Source organism: Pseudorca crassidens, chromosome 3 (assembly GCF_039906515.1).
Source record: "Pseudorca crassidens isolate mPseCra1 chromosome 3, mPseCra1.hap1, whole genome shotgun sequence".
NCBI classification, from domain to species: Eukaryota; Metazoa; Chordata; class Mammalia; order Artiodactyla; family Delphinidae; genus Pseudorca; species Pseudorca crassidens.
The window spans coordinates 38,804,960-38,831,411 of NC_090298.1; the positions used below are offsets into that span (position 1 = coordinate 38,804,960).

Consider the following 26,452-nt stretch of genomic DNA (forward strand, 5'->3'; position numbering starts at 1 on the left):
AATATCAAAAAAACAAACAACCCAATCCAGAAATGGGCAGAAGACCTAAATAGACATTTCTCCAAAGAAGATATACAGATTGCCAACAAACACATGAAAGGATGCTCAACATCATTAATCATTAGAGAAATGCAAATCAAAACTACAATGAGGTATCATCTCACACCGGTCAGGATGGCCATCATCAAAAAATCTACAGGGCTTCCCCGGTGGTGCAGTGGTTGAGAGTCCGCCTGCCAATGCAGGGGACACGGGTTCGTGACCCGGTCCAGGAAGATCCCACATGCCGTGGAGCAGCTGGGCCCGTGAGCCATGGCCGCTGAGCCTGCGCGTCCGGAGCCTGTGCTCCGCAGCGGGAGAAGCCACAACAGTGGGAGGCCTGCGTACCGCAAAAAAAAAAAAAAAAAAAAAAAAATCTACAAACTATATGCTGGAGAGGGTGTGGAGAAGAGGGAACCCTCTTGCACTGTTGGTGGGAATGTAAATTGATACAGCCACTATGGAGAACAGTATGGAGGTTCCTTAAAAACCTAAAAATAGAACTACCATACGACCCAGCAGTCCCATTACTGGGCATATATCCTGAGAAAACCATAATTCAAAAAGAGTCATGTACCACAATGTTCATTGCAGCTCTCTTTACAATAGCCAGGACATGGAAGCAACCTAAGTGTCCATTGACAGACGAATGAATGAAGAAGACGTGGCACATATATACAATGGAATATTACTCAGCCATTAAAAGAAACGAAATTGAGTTATTTGTAGTGAGGTGGATGGACCTAGAGTCTGTCATACAGAGTGAAGTAAGTCAGAAAGAGAAAAACAAATACTGTATGCTAACACATATATATGGAATCTAAAAAAAAAAAAAAAGGTTCTAAAGAACCTAAGGGCAGGACAGGAATAAAGACACAGACGTAGAGAATGGACTTGAGGACACAGGGAGGGGGAAGGGTAAGCTGGGACGAAGTGAGAGAGTGGCATGGACATGTATACACTACCAAATGTAAAATAGATAGCTAGTGGGAAGCAGCTGCATAGCACAGGGAGATCAGCTCCGTGCTTTGTGTCCACCTAGAGGGGTGGGATAGGAAGGGTGGGAGGGAGATGCAAGAGGGAGGAGATGTGGGCATATATGTATATGTATAGGTGATTCACTTTGTTATAAAGCAGAAACTAACACACCATTGTAAAGCAGTTATACTCCAATAAAGATGTTAAAAGAAAAGAACCGTTATAAGAGGAAATTCCAAATGCTAATGAACATGTCTAAAAAGGTTATTCCACGAATAATCAAAGAAATTCATAATATAGCACTTTCCTTACCAAATAAAAAAAAGGAAGATAAAATTATTTTTATAAGAATGTAATGTGTAGTTCTACTTCAGATTTTTCAGTATGATAGCAAACTTTCTCTTCTCCTCGCCAAAAGCAAGTTTTCTATCGTACCTGATTTCCTTCTTCAAACAGTTGCAGTAACAGGATATTCCTAGAAATCAGCCTTACAAATTTGAGTATGGGAAGAAAGTCCACTTTTCAGTGAAAAAAAATGCGGGAAAGAAAAGGAGTGTCTATAAAGTAATTAATCCATAGCTTTACATTAAGAACGTAGGTTTATTTTTTAAAATAATGGGTCAGCTGCTAAGTCCATGTAATTTGGAGATTTAGAGGTTTGAGTATAAACAGATGTGGCAGCGGGATGAAATAGTAATTCAGGAGAAAACATTGAACTGTTGTTGCTCATCTGTTAGCCAAGATAAAGACCAGGAGGTCTGGGTGAAATTGGTAAAAAATCATTTGAGACAAAGTCAGGGTGGCACATGAATACCTAGGATTGGCTACAAAGTGTGGTGATAGAATATTCAAATTTCAAATAATTATCTTCCAAAAAAATTATCTTCCCATCTAGTTTAGCAGAATATTTTATTTCATTTTCATTTATATTGCATAAGGCAACAATTTGGTACCAAAATGGTAGTTTCTACTTATATTCCCTGAATATGTGTGTGAACACACATACATACATCCATATATTTTAGGATGATCACAAAGTAAGTATAATTAATTATCCAGGGTTCAAATAAAAAAATAAAAACCAATCATTACTCATATATACTAAATGAGCCTTATCCTGATGTTCAGCTTTGGGATTGATGGATTTTAGTCATAAAAAAGTTATTTGGCAGTAGTAGTATCAAAAACGAAGTACCTTCTGTGTCTCTGTTTACCTCCTCAGTGAACTTTGGGTGTCTGGTAGAGTACACGTATTAATTCCTATGGCCCTTTACGATTTCCAAGGTTTATGTTCCCCGAGTTCTTGTTTGTGTATATTTTCACTATCCTCAGACACCAGTACAGTGTTTGACACTATAGTAAATATGCAATAAAATGGTTGATGTTATTATTTCAGACCATACCATGCTCCCCTAAAGTAAACAAAAGAAGCAACCCAATGTCAGCGGGGGAAGTTGAGGAGGAAACATACATGCACATACACATGAAAAAATAGATTAAGAATAGGTTAAATGGTAAAGTAAAAGAAAAAGTAGTAGAAATTGAACAGTCTGCTCTAAGTATGTCCAAATATATGCAGCAGTATATATCGCTTGAGGCTGGATGAAGAAATTTTTCCAATTAGTTTCCTACCATAGGTAGTTTTTCCTGATGTTTCTGAAATAGAATCAAACTGTCCTTTTAAGGCTGACAAAGGAAATCTATCAATTTATTTGTTTTGAAGATTCTCTTTGGGGAATGTCAATCAGAACTCTGTGTGATAGGTCCTGCTTTTTGTCTGCAAAGCTACCATGTGGGCCTATTCTGAACATAGAGGATGCTCAGAATGGGGCCATCCTTCCCCACTAGTTAAGCAGTAGATGAAACTATCCTCTGAAATGAGTGAACATAGGAGCAATGGCACTAACAAATGCGGCTGTCTGCTGTGCCGGGCACCACAGGCTGCATCGTGTTAGGCCTCATCAGCTACCTAATGCAATGTAACTTGGGAGATAAGATAAATCAGGCAGATGACACTGTATCAGATTTGAAAGATGAGAGCTCTTCCAAAGCAATTGCAGAGTGTATATTTCAGTGCTGTTGACTCCAGGAGGTTATTGAAGTCAAAAGTCTTTCTAACAAAACCAATCTTTCAAGAGCTGGGTAGCAAGTAAGCAGAGTCATGCTATTTCTTCCAGAGAAAATTACCTAGGAAGAAATGGAATTCTCCTTTTTATATTTGTTTTACACAGCTTTGTGGTTAATTAGTATATCACCAGCTTAGGTATCTGCTTTTTTTTTAGTGCATCTCATGTGCAAATGTGTATTAAGCAGGCGAGGTAGATTTTCCAATTAAAGGATATTTTCATCTATTGCTAAATCATTCCAAGTGCAAGTGCCTAAAACTAACTAAAATGATCTTTTTAATCATATTTGTGACTCTGTATCAATAAATGATTATTTACTAATTGTTACCTAAATTTAGAAATTTAATTCTTTAAAGTGTTATTTCTTCCCTTTTCCCCGTCCAGTTTTATTGAGATATAAATGACATACAGCACTGTATAGGTTTAAGGTGTACAGCACAATGATTTGTCTTACATGCATCATGAAATGATTACTACAATAAGTTAGTGAATATGCATCATCTCATATTAATGGAAAATAAAATAACAAAAGTATATTTTCCTTGTGATGAGAACTCTTACGACTTACTCTCTTAACTTTCATCTACACCAGTGTTAATTATATTAATTATGTTGTACATTATATTCCTAGTAGTTATTTATCTTATAATTGGAAGTTTGTACCTTTTGACCACCTTCCTCCAATTCCCCTTCCCCCCACCCCTCCACCTCTGGTAACGGCAAATCTGATTTCTTTTACTACGAATTTGTTTGTTTTTGAAGTATAATTGACTTACATACAACACTTCGTTAGTTCCTTGTGCACAACATAGTGATTTGAAATTTCTATACATTACAAAATGATCACCATGGTAAGTCTAGTTACCATCTGTCACCATACAAAGATACTGCATTATTACTGACTACCTTCTCCACACTCTACGTTTCATCCCTGTGACTCATTTATTTGGTAACTGGAAGTTTGTACCTCCTAATCTCTCTCACCTATTTCTCTCATCCTACCTCCTACCTCCCTTCTGGCAACCACCTGTTTGTTCTCTGTATCTATGACTCTGTTTATATTTTGTTATGTTTGTTCATTTGTTTCTTTTTTTAGATGCATGTAAGTGAAATCATACAGCATTTGTCTTTCTCTGTTTGATTTATTTCAGTTAGCCTAATGCCCTCGAGGTCCATCCATGTTCTCACAAATGGCAATATTTCATTCCTTTTTATGGCTGAGTAATATTCCATTGTATTTATACATATACCACATCTTTATCCATTCATCTGTCAGTGGGCACTTAGGTAGCTTCCACATCTAGGCTATTGTAAATAATATTTCTTTTTAATATTCTAAAACTTTGCATTTTCTATTTATTATGAAGAATGTCATACATTTAATTTAGGAATTGGAGGATGGGGAAAAAATGTTGAATTGATTCCCTTTTCTTTCGTAGCCTACTGTGTGTGAACGAGAGCTGTGTGTATTTGCTTTTCAAACCCTGGGAGTAATGAATGAAGCTGCTGATGAAATAGCAACTGGAGCTCAGGTAGTAACATGTGATACTAACTATTCTATATTTTTATTTGAAAAATTTATTCTGATCCACTAGCTAACTTTACCTTTCTTTGGGATGAATTTTTGATAGTTTCTTGATAGATTAAGAAAGCAAACCAGCATTTGATATTTCTAGATAGAAACTAAATTTTGCCAGCTTTATCTAATGTGTGCTTTTTGTCCTTTTGCAATTGCCAAGAGGAGAAGTTAAACCAACTTTAATTGTTTGAAAAATAATTACGTTTATTTCTTATATGGTGAAATTGAGATACTGAAACCCTTGCACTTGCATTATGTAATGTTTATTTGTAAAGTTATAGTGCCATAAAATGGAAGCCAATTTATTTTTAAAACTTAGGTGAAAAGATAATGGACAGAACATGTAATAAAAAGAGAGCATTCAATTTTACAATAGCAATGTTTATGACATAGGAAGGAAAATATAAAAACAAAGAAACAACTTGAAAGTAGAGAAGCATCCCATGTTTCTGGAAAGGAAAAAAATCTGTTGTAAAGATGCCAAAATTTATTACTTCATGCAATGTCATTAAAATTTCAACTAGTTTTTGTTCATTTATGGAACCTGACTGAAATACTAATAAATAGATGAGAAAAAAATTACAGAAAGCAAAAAATAATGAGTGTTAATTAAGTGAGGCTAGACCAACCAAATACAAAACCATATTATGTAATCCTATGATATTTTGAAAAAATATAGTACTGGCAAAGAGTAGAAAGTCAGATTATCCCCAAAATAGGTCAAGTTATAAATACATTTAATACATATTAAAGGAGGTATCACATTATATTGTAAAATAAAAATGATTTAGTGAAGGTGGGAACAAATGACCTACAACATGGGGGGGAAAACAGGTTATCTCTTTATGCTGTGTGCAAAAACAAATTCCAAATGGCTTAAAGAATAGTTTTGTTTAAAAGTATTATACCCACACTAGAGGAGGGTTGAATTAAGCGTGCACAGCCTATGTAGGGCCTCAGGTTCATGCATTTATGCAGATACAAAAAATCATGAAGAAAAATATCAACAGATCTGAGTCCATACATACTTCACACTTTTTACTTGAAAAAATAGTGAACGCTAAGAGCTAACACACTTATGAAAAAGTGTGTTTTGCTACAAACTTAATTACATAGAAGCTCATAAAAAGTGAGACAAAAAACATGAAGATCATCACAAATTAATAGAGGAAATGAATGCACAATTCACAAATATGGGCCTATAGTTAGTAAAGAAACATGAGAAAATACTTAGTCTCACTAAAAATCAAAGGAAGCTAAATGTAAAAGAATTGTATAAAATTCACAAAGATGGGTGGAAAGAATGATCACGCAACAGACATCTGGTCATTCTTATAGTAAGTATCAAATGCCTGCTATGTAACAGGCAGTACACTAGACTAAGATACAACAGTTAACACAGACAGCCCATGCCTTATGGATTTAGACTCCCTTAACCTCGTTATTTCACTGATTACCTAGACTGAGATGCATCCACTTGATGAAATTTTAAGGACCATATTTGTGATGTAATGAGTTATAAATGAAAATAATGCAAACAGAACATTGATCATATGCGATGTGAAAAATGATTCCATGATTAAAATAAATTTCAAAAATGCAGCTTAATATTGCCCCTATACCCAATGTGCACAAATTTGCATACTAAAAGCTCTGAGAATCCCTAAAACTGAAGAAAATGACTAGCCTATACTTAGAGGGTTTCTCAAATGTATCTATCCATGGTGAGTCTTTATCTCTTTTTAAAAATGGTAACATTTTTCTCATCCCTTGAAACTAATATTGCTCCAAAAAAGGTTCTTTAATATATGCTATTTATAGCTATGTAAAAATAAACTTTACACAGGTGTGTGTATGAGTGTACATATGCACATACATGTATATTTACATGGATATGTGTGTATATATGTGTATAATTTTTCAAGTAGTATAGTTAATATTTATGCATTTTACTGGAAGTAAAGTATCCCGCATACAATTTGAAAAGGGAAGGAAGTAAAGCCTAGAAATAAGGAATAATTGATTAGAAGGAAAACTAACATATTACCAGTAGGCTAGGTTGAAAGAATAATAGGTGCTTTTTCCCCTCTTACTAGAGATACATCTCTAAAAATAATGGTTCTTAAAGTGAAATTACTTTTGGATTATATAATGATAGTAACAAGGCACAAATACTCGATCAGATCAATTCAGTGATTCAACTCGAAAGATCAGTATCCAAAAATCTCAGAGAATTTAGTGATTCTGCTCCAAAGTCAATGCGGAATATTCTTTTCACCACTTTAAAGGAGATACCCCAATATTCTGGTTATAATCCTGGAGATTACATGGAAATGGATTCCTTTTCTAAATAAAAACTGTATCTCTGTAGCCTTGTTGCATCAGTTGACTCCTGAATTTCTAGTGGTGCTCTGAGGAGCTCTGGAGGTTGCAAGAACATTCTTCAGAGGGATCTGCAGGAGGCTGCGCTGTGATGAGAGTGTCTCAGCAGCTGGGATTCCAGGCCTCCGAGTACTGCTTTAACCAGAACAGCAGCTCCATTTTATTCTTTTATGTTTGGGGGCTCTCATATACAATTTTCTTTTTAAAAAAGAACAGATAAAAGGAATTACTCTTGAAATGTTTGAAGGCCATTAGTCTACAATTTTAAATTCACTTCTTTTCCGGAATACATTGTACATCATTTTACTCTGTGGAAAAATTAGCATATGTAAATAGAGTATAAATCCAAACAGTGTAACATAAACCTTTCTTTGTTCAAAGATTCTGAATGCTAACTCCTATAACAGATAAACCATAAAATTAAAGTGACTTAACATGGTAGGCTTTTATTTCTAACTCACACAACTGTTCGGTTAGAATGTTTGTTGGGCAACTGTGTGATCACTGAGGGAACCGGATTCCGTCCACCATATGAGTCTGCTGTCTTCAATACTGGCATACAGTAGAGGGGAAGGGAGAAAAGGGGAGAAAGAGCGCCTGTTTCTTCATCAGCTCAGCCCCTTTCCACTTTCTGTCCATTGGTTAAAACTAGTCTTATGGCCTGACTTAAACAAAAGGGGTAGAAATGTCGCTTGCAGTGCAGTTGCTTCCAGGCAGTAGTAGCCCTATACCTTGAAAGCAAGGAGTATGTAACTTCGGTGGACAGCAAGAAATTTTGCCAGGGTAGTTACACTGTTTCTTTTCAGTTAGGTTAAGACATATATTAACAAAAATATTCTGTTAATTAACTTCTTTACCCCTACATCCATTATTTTCATTATAATTTACTTAAGTCCACTAGTGAAACTATTGGCAAAACTATGCATTTGCTTTTTTTGGTAGTTTTGATTGTTTTGAAGCTTTGGGCACAAGGTTTTTAATTAAAGTATTTGATTGAAAGGGGAACATTATTCAGGTTATTTTGTATCCATTTGTGCCTTTCTTGTTGTAGTGAAAAACACATAATGTAAAATTTACTATATTCATCATTTTTAAGTGCACAGTTCAGTAGTGTTGAGTATGTTCACATTGTTGTGAAGCAGACTTCCATAACTTTTTCATTTGCAGAACTGAAACTCTATACCTGTTGAAAAACTCCCATTTTCTCCCTACCCCCATCCCTGACAACCACCGTTCTACTTTCTGTTTCTGTGAATTCCATTACTTTAGATCCTTCACAAGTGTAGGCATATAGTATTTGACTTTTTGTGACCGGCTTATATCACTTAGCATAAAATGTCCTCATGGTTCATCCATTTTGTAACAGGCGACAGGCTTTTCCTTCTTTGGGGTGAATAGTGTTTCATTATATGTGTATACCCCATTTTGTTTATCCATTCACCCGTCAATGGATATTTTGGTTGCTTTCACCTCTTGGCTGTTGTGGATAATGCTGCTGTGAACATGGGTGTGCAAACATCTCTTCAAGATCCTTCTTTCAATTCTTTGGGACATATACGCAGAAGTGGGATTGTCACTTACAGCAGGATCATATGGAATTTCTACTTTTAGGTTTTTAGAGGAACCTCCATACTGTTTTCCATAGTGGTTACACCATTTTACAGTCCCATCAACAGTGCACAAGGGCACAAATTTCTCCAGCTGCTCACCAACACTTTTTATTTTCTGTTTTTTTGATAGTAGCCATCCTAGTGGTTGTAAGGTGATATCTCACTGTGGTTTTTATTTGCATTTCTCTGATGACTGGTGATGTTGAGTATCTTTTCATATGCTTTTTGGCCATTTGTATGTACGGCTTCTTAAAAGAAATGTCTATTCAGTTCTTTTGCCCATTTTAAAATTAAGTTTATATGATTTTTTATTGTTGAGTTATAGGAGTTCTTTATGTATTCTGGATAGTAACCTCTTATCAGATAAATTACTTGCAAATATTTTCTCCCATTCCATGTTGTTTTTTCACTCTCTTGATTTTGTCCTTTGGTGCATAAAAGTTTGATAGAGTCCCATTGTCAATTTTTGTTTTTGTTGCCCATGGCTTTGATGTTATATCTAAAAAAATCACTGCTAGATCCAATGTCGTAAAGCTTCCCCCTGTTTTCTTGTAGGAATTTTACAGTTTAAGGTTTTACGTTTACATTTTTATTCTATTTTGATTTAATTTTTGTGTGTGGTGTAAGATAAGGGTCCAGCTTCATTCTGCTGCATGCGTATATCCAGTTTTCCCACCCTCATTTGTAGAAAAGACTGTCTTTTCCCCATTGAGTGGTCTTGGCACCCTTGTCAAAGATCATTTGATCATACATACATGAAGGGTATGTATTTTTACAAAGCTTCAAATGCAGCCTGCCTATGACATATAATTTTTTAAGGTGTTTATAAGATTGTACCAATTCATGGCCCCAAAAGTTTCAGAAAAGGCTCTTTTATGTTACTGATGATTCTTTCTCAGGATTCTTGCTTGGGTTTTTACTATATTAGGAGACCAGATAATGCTGAAGACAATTTGTATCTGGGTTACGGTGCATCTTTCTGGATGAGTATGAGTATGGGAGAGGAAAACAAAAAGGAGGGTTTTAATTTGTCTTTATTATTATTATCTGTTGCTTGGAATCCAATTTACTGCAAACACACACACACATAAATGGAATAGTGTGGTAGAAACATATTAGCTGTTTCAGTTCTACTGTTTTCTGAGTAAGTCCTGTGGGTATCTATGTCTGTGTACTTTGGAATGTGTTACTTATAGATCCTATACCCGATGGCTTGAGTGTTGCTAATTATTTTAGGTCACTGGAAATTCTGGATGCTGTGATTGGGTGGATGTGTTTTGTGAGTATACACACAACATAGTGAGCCCTACTGTCATTAGGTCAAAATACCCCCTCGTTAACCATAAGAATCAAAAATTGTCCTACTCTTACTGTGCATTTTTTAAATGCCTGTTTCAAAACTTTCTGGAAATATCTTTCCCTATAAAGATTAAGTCAGCTGCTTCCTTATGAAGTCTCTTGTCTTTACCCTATAGGTACGTCCGTTCTGATGAGCTCTGTCCGTTTAGACCATATCGGCTTTCTTGATTCAGTTGCTAGAGCGTGTTGTTTTTGGGAACTAGGGAGGGGAGCCACGCTCTTGACTGCTGTGTCGCCTTGCCTCTTAGTGAATTGTGCGAAGGAGTCATAGACGCGCATAGGCATAAAGCCATCTTATTTAACAAATCAGAGGACATTAATAGCCTTTGTCAGAGGAGAGTAGGAAGAAGTAAGATGGTGTCAGGAGATTTACTGTCCTTGGGGCATGTCAGATTCATTTTCTGCAGTTTCCTTCCCCCGGAATGGTTTCTCCCCAGTTAGTCACGTCTCCGTCTCCCACTTCGCTCAGGTCTCTGTTGAAATGTCACCACATTTCCTGACCACGCTAAAATCGTCCCCCCTACGGCTTAAGTCTCTAATGCCAGCTTTATTTTTATAGCATTTAACACTGCCAGACACTGTATGTCTTTAAGCATATATTTAACTGATTTTTCAGCACATCTTCTCCATTGAAAGGAAAATTTCACGAGACCTTTTCAAGGACCTGCCTTGTTCATTGTCCTTCCACAGAACCTACAACAATGTTAGCATGTAGTATGTGTTAATGACAAAGACATGTTAAAGACAGATATGAAGACGTGAGTAGTTGGAAGCAACACGTATTAGTCACTTTAATATGTGTCACTTTAAATAACACATATTAAAGTAATATGTTACACATATTAAATATTAGTTACTTTAAATTAATAGTCAGGTTTGGTCAAATTTGATCTAAAGTCCCAAATTACAGATTTCAGAGATTGCTAGCCATCCTGAATCTTTCCTAATTAACTACCATGAGAGGGAGAAACAATGGCAAAGCATTTGATGAAACCTGAAGGGTAGTAACTATCTTATGTATGTATTTCAAGGTGGTAGATCTACTAGTATCCATGTGTAGGTCCGCATTGGAATCTCCTAGAAAAGTTGTCATTTTCGAGCCATATCCTTCTGTGGTAGATCCTAACAATCCTCAGATGCTGGCCTTCAACCCGAGGGTAAGTAGTCGTCCTAGCACGTCAATCACAAGTTTCCTTTAACGATAACTGAGATTTGGGTCTCATTAGCTTTCTTCTTTCTTAGCTAAATTACTGTCTCATCGTATCCATGATCTGTCACGAACTCTGTATCCATTTAGCAAATATGATTCTTTTTCCACAAATTTGATTTACTTCCACCTTGTCTTTCATGTATCCTGTTACTTCTCCTCTCCTTTTCTCCTTTAAAATCATTTTCCTAACTTTGCCTTCATGAAACTAGACCCATTTAATCCCCTCAAATTCTGATCTTTACACATCCCATCTGCATGGAAGGTAGGTAAATAACTATAATAAATTGGTTTATAATGGTCAATATGATGATTTTAATTTCAGCATATATTTTTTGAGATTCTAACTTATGTAATCTCATTTTAATTTTAAGGATCATGGGTTAAGGGACAGATTTTTCCTTTTCTTTTGTACTTTTATTTCATCCTCTCTTGCCCTCCCCTCTCTCCCTCCCCAGTTATCTGAAGGTTAGTGAAAGTTTATTTCATATTGTTGATCAACTGACATTTCTTGAGAAAACAGTTTTATAAATATTCAGGGAAGTTTGGCAGAATTCTTCTGAAATAACATGATTTTCAAATTACATGAGAGCCCAGATTGCCTTAGTTTCTATTACTATTCCTCTTGAAATCATTTTATGGAAACAAGGACTATATAAAATTCTCTTGGAAACACTTTCCCTCCTTCATAAGTGGGGACAGTGCACATATTTTCAGTGTGCTTTAAAATGAATTATCAGTTGAGTGTATGGTGTCATTTACACACTTATTAATCATACTTGTTTGGTAACAATCTTCCAATCAAAAGGAACTAAAAGCAAAATGAAACTGTAAGATTTAAAGTGGATTTTTGTGTTTTAGAAGGATTCTGTGCTTACTTTATTCATCATGGCTTAATTTTTTAGTGGTGACAACAAGAATCAGGAGCCTAATATCTTTTGTGTATTTATAGCTTTTCCCCTGTAAGCTGAACATCATTTTATGTATTTACACTAAAACTGGCATTATTTTCTTTTTTCTTCCCTCTGACTCAGTTATAAATCCTATGTCCTTGAGCCATCTTATTAAAGTCTTCCCTTTTTTTTTTTTTTTTTTTTTTTTGTGGTACGTGGGCCTCTCACTGCTGTGGCCTCTCCTGTTGCGGAGCACAGGCTCCGGACGCGCAGGCTCAGCGGCCATGGCTCACGGCCCCAGCCGCTCCGCGGCATGTGGGATCTTCCCGGACCGGGGCACGAACCCATGTCCCCTGCATCGGCAGGCGGACTCTCAACCACTGCGCCACCAGGGAAGCCCAAAGTCTTCCCTTTTGTGTACACAACACAGTCATTGCTTTCAAATTGACCCTGATGGAAAATTCAGGTACAGAAATAATATGTCTCTCAAGTAACGTGCAGACTTGCAAAGGCTTATGGTGAATACTATTTTTCCCCCATTCAAACAGAAGAAGAACTATGATCGAGTAATGAAAGCATTGGACAGCATAACTTCTATTAGAGAAATGACACAAGTAAGTTTATCATCTTGTGGTCTTGTACAGTTCAGTTTTGCTTGAGTGAAATTATATTTTTAAAATATCTGAGAGTACTGGCCATGTGTTGAAATGTAGACTTTTCTATTATATGAGAGTATAATTAAAATCATAAAAAAATGAAAATTGTTTTGTACTAGGATGTTTTAATTAAATTACGTCAGTGTTTTGGCATGCTACCACTGTGACTTTGGAGGGTAATTGCATAATCATAATCTGAATGCTCGGCTCTCAAACTCAGACAAGAATTTGTTGGAATATCTTAAGGTAAAAGTTAAATCTGGTACCATCTTCCTCGACTGCCAATTTTAATTAATGGTAGTACTTTCAAAACATTTTAATGTTGAAATCAAAACTAATATTCTGTCAAATGTAAATTACACGTAAATAGTTTAGATGTAACACAGAATCTCAAAAGAACTTTGGAAGACACCAGACTCCTTGAGAGCATGAGTTTATATTTTTGACCATTAGGGAGGTTTTGGTGGAAGAGTTTGATGAGCAAGGATCAGGGTTTATTATGAAAGTCCAATATATCCCTGGGCAGGAGTCCAGCACTTGGAAAAGCACATCTTATTGAATTATTGAGGCCTTTCTACTGCCAAACACTTGGAGAAAGGTTTGAAGCTCATCATTATAAGTAGAAATTAACAATCTAATTGACAATACCACACATTATGGGTTGAGTTTGCATATGGTGGTTTCAAGGCTTGCACTGCCTCTAGAGGCCTTTGCAAGTTTATGGTAAGTATTACTCTGAGTCATTGCCTTTCTCTGGGGAGGGAGGGAACAGTGATTTCTCCAGTCTTGGGGCCCACAAAGCTTCTGTGCCACTCCCCCACCCCCACTACCCCATCTACTCCATTTGCAGATGTGCATGCAAAGTACATTTTTTAAAAAGATTTATTCTTTCTTAAAATTTATTTATTTTATTTATTTATTTTTTGGCTGCATTGGGTCTTCATCGCTGTGTGCGGGCTTTTCTCTAGTTGTGGCGAGCGGGGGCTACTCTTGGTTGCGGTACACAAGCTTCTCATTGTGGTGGCTTCTCTTGTTGTGGAGCACGGGCTCTAGGTGCACGGGCTTCAGTAGTTGTGACTCGCAGCCTCAGTAGTTGTGGCTCACGGGCTCTAGAGCACAGGCTCAGTAGTTGTGGCACACGGGCTTAGTTGCTCCACGGCATGTGGGGTCTTCCCGGACCAGGGCTCGAACCCATGTTTCCTGCATTGGCAGGCAGATTCTTAACCACTGCACCACCAGGGAAGCCCAAAGTACATTTTCACATTCCCAAATTTGATTCTTGGTTCTTTTGATAGTTATTTATTTATAAAGTCAAATACTCATTCATCCATTCAACAAATGGTATGTGTCAGACAGTGGTAAACAAGAGATCCTTTAATTCACAAGTTATATTATTTGCTTAAAAGCCGTCATTCTTTCCACCTGTTTTTCTATGCCCTTTCTACATTATCAGAATTCCTTTTCAAGCAAACATTTATTATTTGTATAAGGAAAAGAAAACAATAAATGCATTTCCACTTAGGGGGGAAAAAGAACCTATTGCAGTACCTTACATACAATTAAACATTTTTGGTCACCAAAGACTTTGGTATAGGATATTTATACTATACCGTAGATCCAGAGCATTCTTGCATCTAAAAATAGCTACAAACCCTGACTCTGGGATCAGCTCTGTGCCAAGAATTGCTTCCTTTATTCTGGGTCATGTGTAAGCTATTTTAATAGGAGGCGATGGAGATGATTGCGTGTCAGCTTGGGAAGTTGGAGGCCCATGTGGTATAATTTGCTCATCAGTGACGTGGCCTGCCACCTTGAGCAAGTTGCTTAATTGCTTGATGCCTCAGTTTCTTCATTGCCAAGATGGTAAATAGTAATGTTGGCTTCTCCCTCAGTGTACACTTCATAGGGATGCCGTCAGGTTTTATCCTGTCAAATTCTTTAAACCTCTCCAAATAAATATAACATTATACTGGCCTAAATTGTCACAGACAGATTGCCTTTCTTTCTAGGAAAATGTTAATTGGGTGAATTCCTTTTAAATATTTGTTAATTGTTAATTGTTAATTGTCTGGGTGAATACTTTTAAAAGAAGGGGTCATCGTCTTATGTAAATTTTGTCCAATTTTCTCATGTAAAGATCTACCCGAAGTCAGTACCCTCAGATATGAGCATGAGTAGTAGCTATTACAAGTTTCGCTTTAATGTTAGTTAAATGTTAAAAAATGTCAAAGAGAAACCAGATGCTTGATAAAGGTGACAAGACAGATTTATTCAAGTACTGCAGTAGGGGAGAGAAACTTGCGGTGTGAGCTGAGATCACCTCCGAGTAAGGCAAGGTGACCGAGATTTTTAAAGTGAAAACAGAGAGGGAACAAAAAGGGGCTACAGAGAAGTGAAAATAGGGGGGGCTCTGGGGAAATGGAAATTTCAGGGGGGATAAGAGAATTACTGAAAGGTTAACTGTATGGGTTGGTACCTTTTGTGTTTTAGCAACATTGGGTTTTCTTGAGCAAAGACTCAGCAGTGGTCCAGGGACTTCCAGCCTAGTGCATGGAAGCCAGGCTAAAATTCCATTGAGCCTCTTATCAAAACGTTCCGGCAAGTCCTTTGTCCTGCATGGAAGGTCAGAGTTCATATCATCTTGGGGAGAAGCAACTAGGGTAATGGCTGCCATTATCATGTCACAACCACAGGTCTTCACGTTTAACTGGATAAGGCATACCTGTTCAATCTGATTTTGCTTTTGCAAAAAAAGAAAAAGAGAAAATAAAAAAAGGAATTTTTAAGAAAAATCAAAACGTATAATGACTTTTTTTTCAGGCACCGTATCTGGAAATCAAGAAGCAGATGGATAAACAAGACCCCCTTGCTCATCCCTTACTGCAATGGTATAAAATTTAGTTTTCCTCTTAATGAAAACAGCATCACTTCCTACTGCCTGCTTTAAGGAAAAAAAAAAAAAAGCCTATGTTGCAAGACCTGCAATGCTCCAGTTCTACAAGCCTATGAGGCCTGGGGATTTTACAGTCCAAGAGTCCTTAAGGACTCTCACTTTAATTAAAATTTGGACATCACAAGGGGAAGAAAGTGCTGTCATATGCACTGCAGGGATATACGATGCAGTCGACAGCAGTTTGTTATCTATCATTTTAAAAATTTTGATTGGTTAGATTACATGGTGAAGCCATTTTGGCTCATTTAATTTTCTAGTGTGATAAAGCTAATTTTCATCTAATTTTCTGTGTGATAAAACTGTTTCAAACACTTACTGAAAATCTCTCTATAATGTGTGTTTTGCATAATTTACTCCCTTAACAAAGATAGTGTAAATTTGATAAACTCTGTGTTTGATGACTGCAGATGAGGCACTGTTTCAGAGAAAGTCGGGTAAGGCACACAGCATTAGTCCAGGCTAACCCTAGAAAAGAGGGGTTAGGCTATAGTTGAGGGGTGGGTTGAGAGCTCCCCTTGCTCTACAACACTTACTTCAAATAATTTACCCTCTGGTTTCTCATCTGCAAAAAGAAAACAGTAGTATCTACTCACCTACTCACCGTACCTATGGGGGTTTTAGGTGCGTCTCTTTGAAATCACTGACAACTCTATGGAATTTACCATGATTATCAGGCAGTAATACAAATGTAAAGATTATAAGAAATTGGTCTGAATGAGTACTTGTTCCATGCTACAGCCAGGAAGTTTTTTAAAAAATATGTAAAGATGGGCAAAGGAGGAAGAGGCCACCTCACGACTCTTAAATACTTAACTTTCACTTAGGCAGAACCTTACAAAACACATTTAATATAGTCTAGTAAAACCATGACAAGAGTTAGGTTTTAGAAGTCTTTCTTCTTTGTATCTTTTATAATCTATCTTTAAAATTCTGACGAATTGAGTAAAATAACACATAGTTTTTATTTTAACTTTTAAAATTCTCATATTAAGTCATATTCAAAATGAAGGTAAAAATTTCAAATATCTAATCTCTTTCTTTTTTTCCCTGAAGTTAGCCTGATGGTTCACTTTTAATTATTTGTGATCATTTCCTTCAGCTTGTTAGTCACTCTTCCTTCAAGGAGGAGAAAATTTACCAACATGTTTTACAATTTTTTTAGTTATTATTTTCTATACTGCAAAGCATAAAACAATTAGTCCTTTCAGATACCTGAGGTTTTGATTTTTTTTCAACTTCATTGTCTACATATGGTGAACAACAGTTTGTATATAAACCATTGTATCAGCACAAATATCCTCAAATATTTAAAGAAAGGAAAAATATCTTCATAAAAACTCATTCTTAGTTAGACAGTGTAGGGAGAAGCAGATGTATGAATCAACTTCTAAATTTTGTATTTAGATTACCATTATTTGAAAGCATATTCATGTTCACTTTGCTGACATCTAAGGTTGTGGTTATTAAAAATTATATCTCTTAAGTTTTAAAGAGCTACGTCTGTGTTTTCAGGTTTAAGTATCTTGTTTATTATATCAGCTCTTTAAATTGTTTCAGGAAGCAAAGCAAAATGATGTAATTAAGTAAAATTGTTACTCAATTTAGTTTATGTCACAGCAAAAATAAGTTTTAATCACTTGCCAACTGAGGGGAAAAACACTTTAAATATATGTGGCATATATTTGTGACTGATGCCTTATTTTAATTAATTTCAGGGTTATTTCAAGTAATAGGTCACATATTGTGAAACTGCCAGTTAACAGGGTAAGTTGTTTTTTCACATATACATACAGAAATGCGAGGGCTACTTACTAGTTGGGAGAACTGACCCCTGTGATTTTTAGGCAGCCTCTCCAGGAAATTGAAGTTAACTCAGGCCAAGCCTAATTCTTCAGTTAGAAATGACCACATGCGCCCCAGCTCTAAGTTTCTCCAAGATATCAAATTCAGTTTCAGGCTGCTGCCCTGAACTTTTAAGTAAATGAGTCAATGTGAAATCATTTAGTTATTCCACATGTGATAGAGAGGACATTATCTAGAGATTGACCAGAAGAAGGTGATGTGCTTTTTTATCATTGTCATTTAATGTTAGCACAGCTTTACTTTTCTATATTGGAGAAGATATTGCCTCCAGATAGCTTACTTATCGGCCTAATATGCTTACAAAATAAAGAAAAAGCTAATGGACTCTGATTTCAGTTCTGATCGTCACCTAGGAGCAGTATCTAAAATCTCAGCTCACCCATCTATGAATCTCTAAACTATGAGATTCCTATATATTGGATTCCTGTATAAGTACATATATTCTTAGGTGAAAGGGCAGCAGTTAGAAAATTTTGTTAAGCGACTGATTCAAAAGACTTTGTTTCAATTTTTTCCATGAGCAAAGTGGGAAACTATAATTTGAATGTAGGCAATTTCTAATTTTACAAATATATGTAAATAAAGCATGATGATGATAATTTTTGCAGTTTTAAAATCTTGAACTAACTTTTCTGCTTAGCAAATTCAGATATTTCCCCAGTTGAATAGCTGGTGGATACTTAGGGAATTCAATAATAAAAGTCTCAAAAAGAAATGTAATTAGGAAGGCAGATCTGCTTGAATGTGATTACATAGCATATTCCAAAGCTAAATATAAATGACTTTGGATTGTCTGTCTCCTGTTCCTTTTCCATTAGCCTAAAGAATTATCCTTCAAATCAGCAATTCCATGCGATTTATCATTTATGCAGGGTTTTTGTCAAATGAATGCCCTATTAATCTAAATTATTATGGTTTGAAACTAGATAATTCTTAAACCAGTAAAGTTTGAAATTGTCATCAGCCTGATTGTATGTAAATTTGACATGTTTTCCTGCATCCTTATTTTAAATGGCAGCAACTGAAGTTCATGCACACTCCCCATCAATTCCTTCTTCTCAGCAGTCCACCAGCCAAAGAATCCAATTTTAGAGCTGCTAAAAAACTCTTCGGAAGCACCTTTGCATTTCAGTGAGTATGGCTTAATGTTTAGGGGTGTGTGTCACCCACTTAGTCTTCCAGAAATGTGTAGGGAGGAAGTCATCTTCTTTTAGTAGTTGGCTGTTAGCACTGGACAGTTCACTACACGATACTTGATTAGGAAACCCAGAACTCTGAGAAGGCACCATGACTTGTTATATTGAGACCCCCATAAAAAGGTCGTTGATTTTTCATTTTGCTTTTTCCTTCCCCTCCCCTGTGTTTTAGTGGCTCGCACATTGAAAACTGGCACTCCATCCTGAGAAATGGTCTGGTTGTTGCTTCTAATACACGACTGCAGGTAAATTTTCTGCATGCTTTAACAAGACTCATTATTCTTCAGTATTGGAGTTCAGTAAGCAGTCCGTCCTGGTGGTGTTTTCACTTGCAAAAGGGGATGCGTGTATGCTTTAAAAAATTACGTGGATTTTTCTAATAGGCATACGTAATTTTCACAAAATAAGTCAAGCAGAATTGATCTATACACAACATAGGGATGAAAAGAAAAAGAAAACTGATTTCCCCTATGAGAAAATAGTGAAACCACTTTAAACTTAATAGAAAAAAATTATCACAAAAGAGGTAAAACCTTACACAAATTCTCTCTGCTACTCCAACTCAAGTATTTTGAGCACAACCTCAGTGTGAATACTTTAACAGAAGAAAAGGTAGGGCTAAGAATAAGCAAAATGGAGATTGGACACCAAAGAGCCATCGGCTACCTGCTTTTCAGCCTGCAGGGCACCACATGGGCAGGATACTGTGGGTGTGGTCTTCATCTTTATTTACGCCCTTCATCTCCAGCATCCCACCTCACTCTCATTCAGCTGATTTTCATCTGATGATGTAAGGAGGTCAGGAGATGAAATCCTCAACCCAGTCACCTGTGCAAGATCATATATTCTGATGACAATTGGGATGACACAACTAAATATAAATGTTCATAAATACACATTTAATATAAATATAAATGTTCATAAATATAAATGTCCATAAATACGTATTTATTGAATTAATACTTGGTGCATACTAAATACGGTATGAGGGCCCTAGAGCATGGAGATAATAAGAGACAATTTTAATTGTTCTGAGTAGTAGACTGGTCGAAGAGTTTCAGTTAATGAAACTCTCCGTAACTTGAAAAATTTAGAGGAAGTAAGGAATGGGATGACAGTGCCGTATAATGAAAATCTAAGATATTTTGTTGATATACTAGCAGATGAGTCCTGATCAACCTTCTGTCACATGTGTTTCAGCCACGTTTACTTTCAGTATTTTAGAGTCATTAACATAAAAGCCTACTCCAGGGCTTCCCTGGTGGCACAGTGGTTAAGAAAACGCCTGCCAATGCAGGAGACAGGTTCCATCACTGGTCCAGGAAAGATCCCACATGCTGCAGAGCAACCAAGCCTGTGAGCCACAACTACTGAGCCCGCACTCTAGAGCCCATGCGCCACAACTACTGAGCCCGCATGCCTAGCGCCCATGCTCCGCAACAAGAGAAGCCACCGCAATGAGAAGCCCGCGCACTGCAACGAGGAGTAGCCCCTGCTCGCCACAACTAGAGAAAGCCGCGCACAGCAACGAAGACCCAATGCAGCCAAAAATAAATAAATTAATTAAAAAAACAAAAAGCCTACTCCAGTACTTGATACTAAGTGACTCTTTGTCATCAGCTGGGTGGAAACTCTTTACTAAGGATTTTTTCTGGCTGTCATTTTCCATATATCAATGCACTCTGAATTTTAAGAACAAGAATATTAGTACTCTTTTCAAATTAGACCTTGAAATCAGAGCTTATCATTTTATTAAGAGCTAATGTTCCAGCATAAGACCAATGGTCTTCTTTTGTGAAATATTAACATTTGAAACCATAAACTGACTGTTTCCTTTCCCACCTCCTCTCATTCTAGCTCCACGGTGCAATGTATGGAAGTGGAATCTATCTTAGTCCAATGTCAAGCATATCATTTGGTTACTCAGGTAAGCTTGTATTTCATTTCAACCTCAAATATATTGTTTTTGTTGTTGTATATTCTAGGCACAATTTTTTATCGAGTGAATGAAGCTTATTTGATGTATTTGTATTAAATTCATTTGATAAATGTCAGAAGTAAAAACAAAGCTCACGTGTCAAGATGAATTTATAATACTTCCCCTAGCATACAAGATGGAGCATATGTTTTGTCAGTTTCAAAATTAATTTTAATTTTGTTTCAATAGTTTCTACATTTATTCCGTCTACAGTGAACATTGAAAATATAGCATGTACAAAATATTATGTAGAGCACTGAAAAATGTTTACACATTATATTAAAGACGTTTTAAGCAGTATGGAGAACTTAGGATTAGAAAAACACCCTCAGAACCATCCTACTTATGGACAACTTCTTGTTAATATTTTAGTGAGATTGTTTGAGAAAAATGTATTGGAATAAACTGAAACCATGTGCCGAGGAGGAGCCTCATAAATTCAAAATATGGAAAGAACGATTACCAAATTGTTAGCGTTCGTAATCCTGAGGTAGTAAAATTCAGGGTGATTTTTTCTTTGTACTTTAAAAATTTTTGGAATATTTCACAATGATCTGTGTGATTTTTTTTTTTTCTCAGAACAGAAACTTATTCTGTTTAAATATAAAATAATTATGCCCATTGTAAAGAAATCGAAACTACACAGAATTGTATAAAATAACAAATGAAACATTTTCCTCCTAACAACCTCAGGGTTTGGTGAGTTCCCCTTTAGACGTAAAGGCTTTTATATTCGTATACCTGCATAGATAGTTGGTTTTGCTTATATGCTTGTGTTGTGTGGGGTTACATGATTCCATTAAACAACTTCAGGAGATGTTGTTCACATGGTGCCTGGATGGTAAGTCTTAAGATCCATATATTATAGAAAAGGAGACTTAGAGAGATCTAATAACTAAGAGAACATTGAGCAGGCTTACCTGTCTGATTCTTTTGCCCAAGTTCACACTCTTTCAGCCACAGCAAGTGGTTTCTCAGTGTTCCACCTCGACCTTTCCCAGAGCACATGTCCTAAGAGGACCAGGTGGGCTCTGTATGCCTCTTCTGACCCAGCCTCAAAACTCACGTGGCGCCACTTCCCATGTACAGTATTGGTCAAAGCAGTCACAAGCCCGTCCACATCCAGGGGCTGGGGAATTAGACTCCATCTCCTGATGAAAGAGTGGCACAGTCGCATTGTAGAAAGACATACTGTTGAGAGATATTGTTGCAGTGATCTCTGAAAATACAATATGCCAAAATAAAACTCGGAAAATAAATATCAGAAGAGTAAGATAGTATAGGAAATAAAATCACGTAGTTCAGTGGGAAAGATGATCAGAATCAGCTTAAATCAGACTCTAAATCTTTTTAAAACAGAACACAGTAAAAAAGTAATATCAAACCATTTTTAATAAATAAATACAATCTCAGCATAGATAAGGACAACACAACACATCGTTGAGTCCTGTGATTTTCTTCTTCTTATACGGGTGTACTGACTCCTTAGATGGGTTCATGGAAAGGTTTTTGAGGGATTCAGATGAATGTGAAATTGGTCTGTGTGAATGTTTGTCTGGAAAGAGGGTAGATAGCTTTCATCCAATTCTTTCAGTGTCCTTGATCTGAAAAAGAAAAGGAAGAACCTCTACAGTACGTTGAAGTAGCTTCATACTTGGTTTGGAGGGCTTCAGGTCTAGGAGTTAGAGAGCAGAACCGTCTTTCTGCACTAATAGCTTCGCCTGTTCCTCAGCTTGACCACACCCACTTCTGCCTCTTTGCGGGAATGTCTGCCTTGGGAAGTGCCTGCATCCACACCATTTGCAGTTTGGTCCATAGGCTTTGCCCCATTTTCATTAAGCCTTTTATTGAAACAGCAGCAAACAAATAGGCTTCTCAACTTCAGGATAGTAGATGAGCATTTTTAAATACACTATAGCTACAAATCTACCTATTCTAAAACAGACAGGAATTTTAATTCTGTTTTGTCTGAAATATTTCACAATAAAAAGCCATGGCATTAACAGGTTAAGGTAAGACTTGTGAGTATCATAGACAAAAGGACTTAAATAGTTTTCCTTTATTAGGAGGAATAGTAAATTCTACAGGAATTGAGCATGAAGTTAAGTTGCAGTATAAATATATTTTTCTGAAATTGTTTATATTTTCCACCCCTTATCTTCTTCTAGTCACTAGATGGTAGGAATAAAATTTAGGTCCTAAATGCCTTTTAAAATCAAGTTTTAAGAATTTTCTGATTATATCAATTTTATGCAAGGGAAGGTCCTAGCCTTCTTTTCAATGCAAAGAAAAACAAAGTGTATTTTCTACTTTGTAACTTGACCAGGATTTCCAGAACCCACCAACTTTCCACCCTGCTTGCTCAGGGCACAGCAGCTGCTCCTTCAGGAGCCCTTTGTGATGGTCTGTGGCCTGATGCTGTCAAACCTTTGCCTAAAGTGGAACTTTGCAGTGTAGATGGATTGTATTTTGAGCTGCATCATACGGCTTTGTCCCTAAATTATTATTTTGCTGATGTTTTTAGGGATGAACAAGAAGCAGAAGGTGTCAGCCAAGGATGAGCCAGCTTCAAGCAGTAAAAACAGCAACGCATCACAGGTGGTGTGGCTAATCGGGTGACTGCCTCTGATGAGTGAACTCTAGCTCCCTTAGCTGGCAGGACTTCGATAAATACTCAGGCTTTTTAAATCTGCAGAATTATTTTAAGTGGTCGTTACTCCTGCAGGAATGAAACTCACCCTAAAATGCCTTTATTCGATAAATATTCAATAAGTATGTATTGAGCTTCTACAAGAGTGCTGGACATCTCCAAGATACTGGGCTACAGTGATCATCAGCGATAGACAAATCCTCTTGGTGCCTGTGTTCTACTGAGTGGATATAAATAAACTAAATATATATTTAGACAGAAAGAATGCTAGATGGTGGTAAATCTTACAGAGAAAAATCAGGGGAAAGGGATGTTGAATGCTGTGGGATGCAAGATGGAACTCGAATGAATTTTAAATGGGGTGATCAGGAAAGCATGCTCTGAGAAGGTTCTATTTGAGTAAAGACCTATAGATGGTGGGTGCACGAGCCATATGGCTCTCTGGGAGAAAGAACACTCCAGGCACAGAGAAGGGCAAACACAGATCCCTTGTTGTTTCAGAGAAAACAAGCATTCTGGACAAATTAAAATCCATCTGATGAATAATGTGACTTTAGATTATTTTTAAAAGAGTATAGCTAGTCTAGTGTCTGAAAACAAAAACAAACCCCCAGATTTTCTACATGAAATGTTTCTGAAACCTCTGTGGCTTAATGATGCTATAAATATGTGTTTGTTTTGGGTAGTTAGATGATCTAGAATAATTCATTTTAATGTTTGAAAAGATTATGCAACTTTAATTTTGTTTCCCTCTAAATAGAGATGCTAGGCTTCTGGTAAAAATAAATTTGAGTTCTAATTCTATGTTGTGAGGCTATTGAACTTTAATTTAGTATTTTTTAATTTGCTTATTTTTGAGAGTAAATTATGATTATGTACAGAAATTAAGTGATATAACAAATATAGATTGACATTAAGAGAGAATTCAAGGATTTTGCTGCTGGTCGAGATAGACCTTTTTTAAACCTCTGGAACTATCTTAGTGACTATTACTTTTTAATGATGATTCTTTTTTTTCACTTGAATGACCCATTTTTACTCTAATTTTTAAATTCTTTTGGACTTTAGTCACAGAAAAAAGGACAGCAATCCCAGTTCCTGCAAAGCCGTAACTTAAAATGCATAGCCTTATGTGAAGGTAAGTTGAAAGTTTTACAATTCTCATAGCGTTAATTCTCTCTCTTATCTGTATTTAAAAGTTTAAGTGTGTTTACAGAATGCTCACAATGGACTAGTGAAAGCTTTATTCCTTATGACCATCTCTAAGGGCACAAATGGAAAATACTTACAACAGAGATCATAAAGGTTAAAACCAAAAAGCAGAATTGGCAAGAATTCAACTAGTGCTATATTTTATTCTTGGCAGATATTTCAGAATGGTAATTATCTCTTTCTGATCAAGTATTGCTTTTCTCTTTTGTTAATATACCCCTTCCTCTTTATGTTGGTTTCTGAATGTATAATACCATAAAAAATCTGAAAGATGAACCAAGTGCTGAGTAGATAACCCAGTAGGCCTTTCTCATTCCTACACTGAAATTATTCTTCGATTCTGAACTTAGGACAGAAAATTGACAGGCGATTTGCAAGATCATATACTTTCCTTTGTTCTTGCTTTAAAATCTGACTTTGGCTAAAAGTTCATTTTTTTTTATTCTTGTGTTGGGAGTTTTGGTAGCCACTGTTTACTGTCTTTCAAGTTTTTCAACGTTTGATGGTTATAGAGGAGGCTAAGTTGCTTTCTACATAGTTCCCAAGTCAGGACCTATTTGCCACCATAACACAAAAGTGATTTCTTTCCTATTGTTATGCTAATCGTGTTCCAGACATAAAATTGTTACTTGGCATGTCACTGTTTTTATTTACATTTCTTGATAGCTTAATAAGGTGAAAGAAACATTTTCCATATGTTAATTTGTGCATGCATTTTTGCTTTTAGATTTCTAAGAGAAGGGATACAGTAACTTAGAATAAATAGTTCTTTAATTTTCTCTTCCATTTACAGTGATCACCTCACCTGACCTGCACAAACATGGAGAGATATGGGTCGTCCCAAATACTGATCATGTCTGCACACGGTTCTTTTTTGTGTAAGTGTAAAAACTTAAAATCCTATGTTACTGTCTTCTCCATAAGTGAGGTAGTAATGACTACATTATTCTTAGGTCACTTTAGCTGCCAAAATATAGCAGACACGTATTTTCTCATCAACTCAATGTTTTTGTTTTATTTTACTAAGCTGTGAAAAACGGGGGTGTTGAAATGCTATTAACTTAGAAGAATTGAAGAAAAACATGGTCTCTTTAACCACTATCTGTGTGTATGTATGTATACATGTGTATATAAGTGTATATATACATACGTACAGATCTTATATGTATCTAGATAGATATATACACACACATAAATATACACATATATTATCTATAGATTTAAAAAAATATTAGACCTGGGAATGAGGAAAACAATAATGAGAAAGCCTTCTTCCTATAAAAAGTTGATCTGCATTCCATATGATATAGGCTGGCAATGCCGGGCATGTTAATGTGGGTTTTTTGACACAGCTATAGCGTAAGAGCTGCATCAAAATACAAGAGTGGTATTTTTCTTCCCAAAGTAAATGAGTGCAGTGGATCTGTCTGATTTTTACCCACCTTGCTTAACTCTCAACTTTTTCCCATGCCTGAGCCTTCCTCATCCACGGTCCTGTCACAGAAAGGACCTCAAGGAAGAGTTGAGTATATCTGTTTTGTACGTTTATGTAACTTTCTAAAAAGAAGCTGGAAAAATGCACTGACTTGTTTTATAAGCCATGTCAAAATGACTGTATCATGATTACTTCAATATATAGCATAGCTGGAGCATGCTACATCTGCAGCATTTGATCTGTTAGCTTATTGACTGACGGTCCACAATGAAAATTTTATGAACTGCCTGGTTTTCTTTTGGTTGGTCTGAAAAGTGTGATTTTCTTATGATCCAG

At 36.3% G+C, this 26,452-nt stretch overlaps 1 protein-coding gene across 1 annotated transcript in view; it reads left to right on the forward strand.

The window, feature by feature from the left end:
* Positions 1–26,452, forward strand: part of PARP8 (poly(ADP-ribose) polymerase family member 8) — a 178,726-nt gene that overhangs the window by 142,866 nt on the left and 9,408 nt on the right. The window contains exons 16-26 of the mRNA XM_067730652.1: positions 4,583–4,675; positions 11,105–11,230; positions 12,722–12,787; positions 15,650–15,717; positions 17,498–17,546; positions 18,664–18,776; positions 19,014–19,086; positions 20,699–20,768; positions 23,344–23,417; positions 24,538–24,607; positions 25,475–25,559. Coding sequence (XP_067586753.1) covers positions 4,583–4,675; positions 11,105–11,230; positions 12,722–12,787; positions 15,650–15,717; positions 17,498–17,546; positions 18,664–18,776; positions 19,014–19,086; positions 20,699–20,768; positions 23,344–23,417; positions 24,538–24,607; positions 25,475–25,559 — 887 coding nt within the window. The remainder of the gene's footprint in view (positions 1–4,582; positions 4,676–11,104; positions 11,231–12,721; positions 12,788–15,649; positions 15,718–17,497; positions 17,547–18,663; positions 18,777–19,013; positions 19,087–20,698; positions 20,769–23,343; positions 23,418–24,537; positions 24,608–25,474; positions 25,560–26,452) is intronic.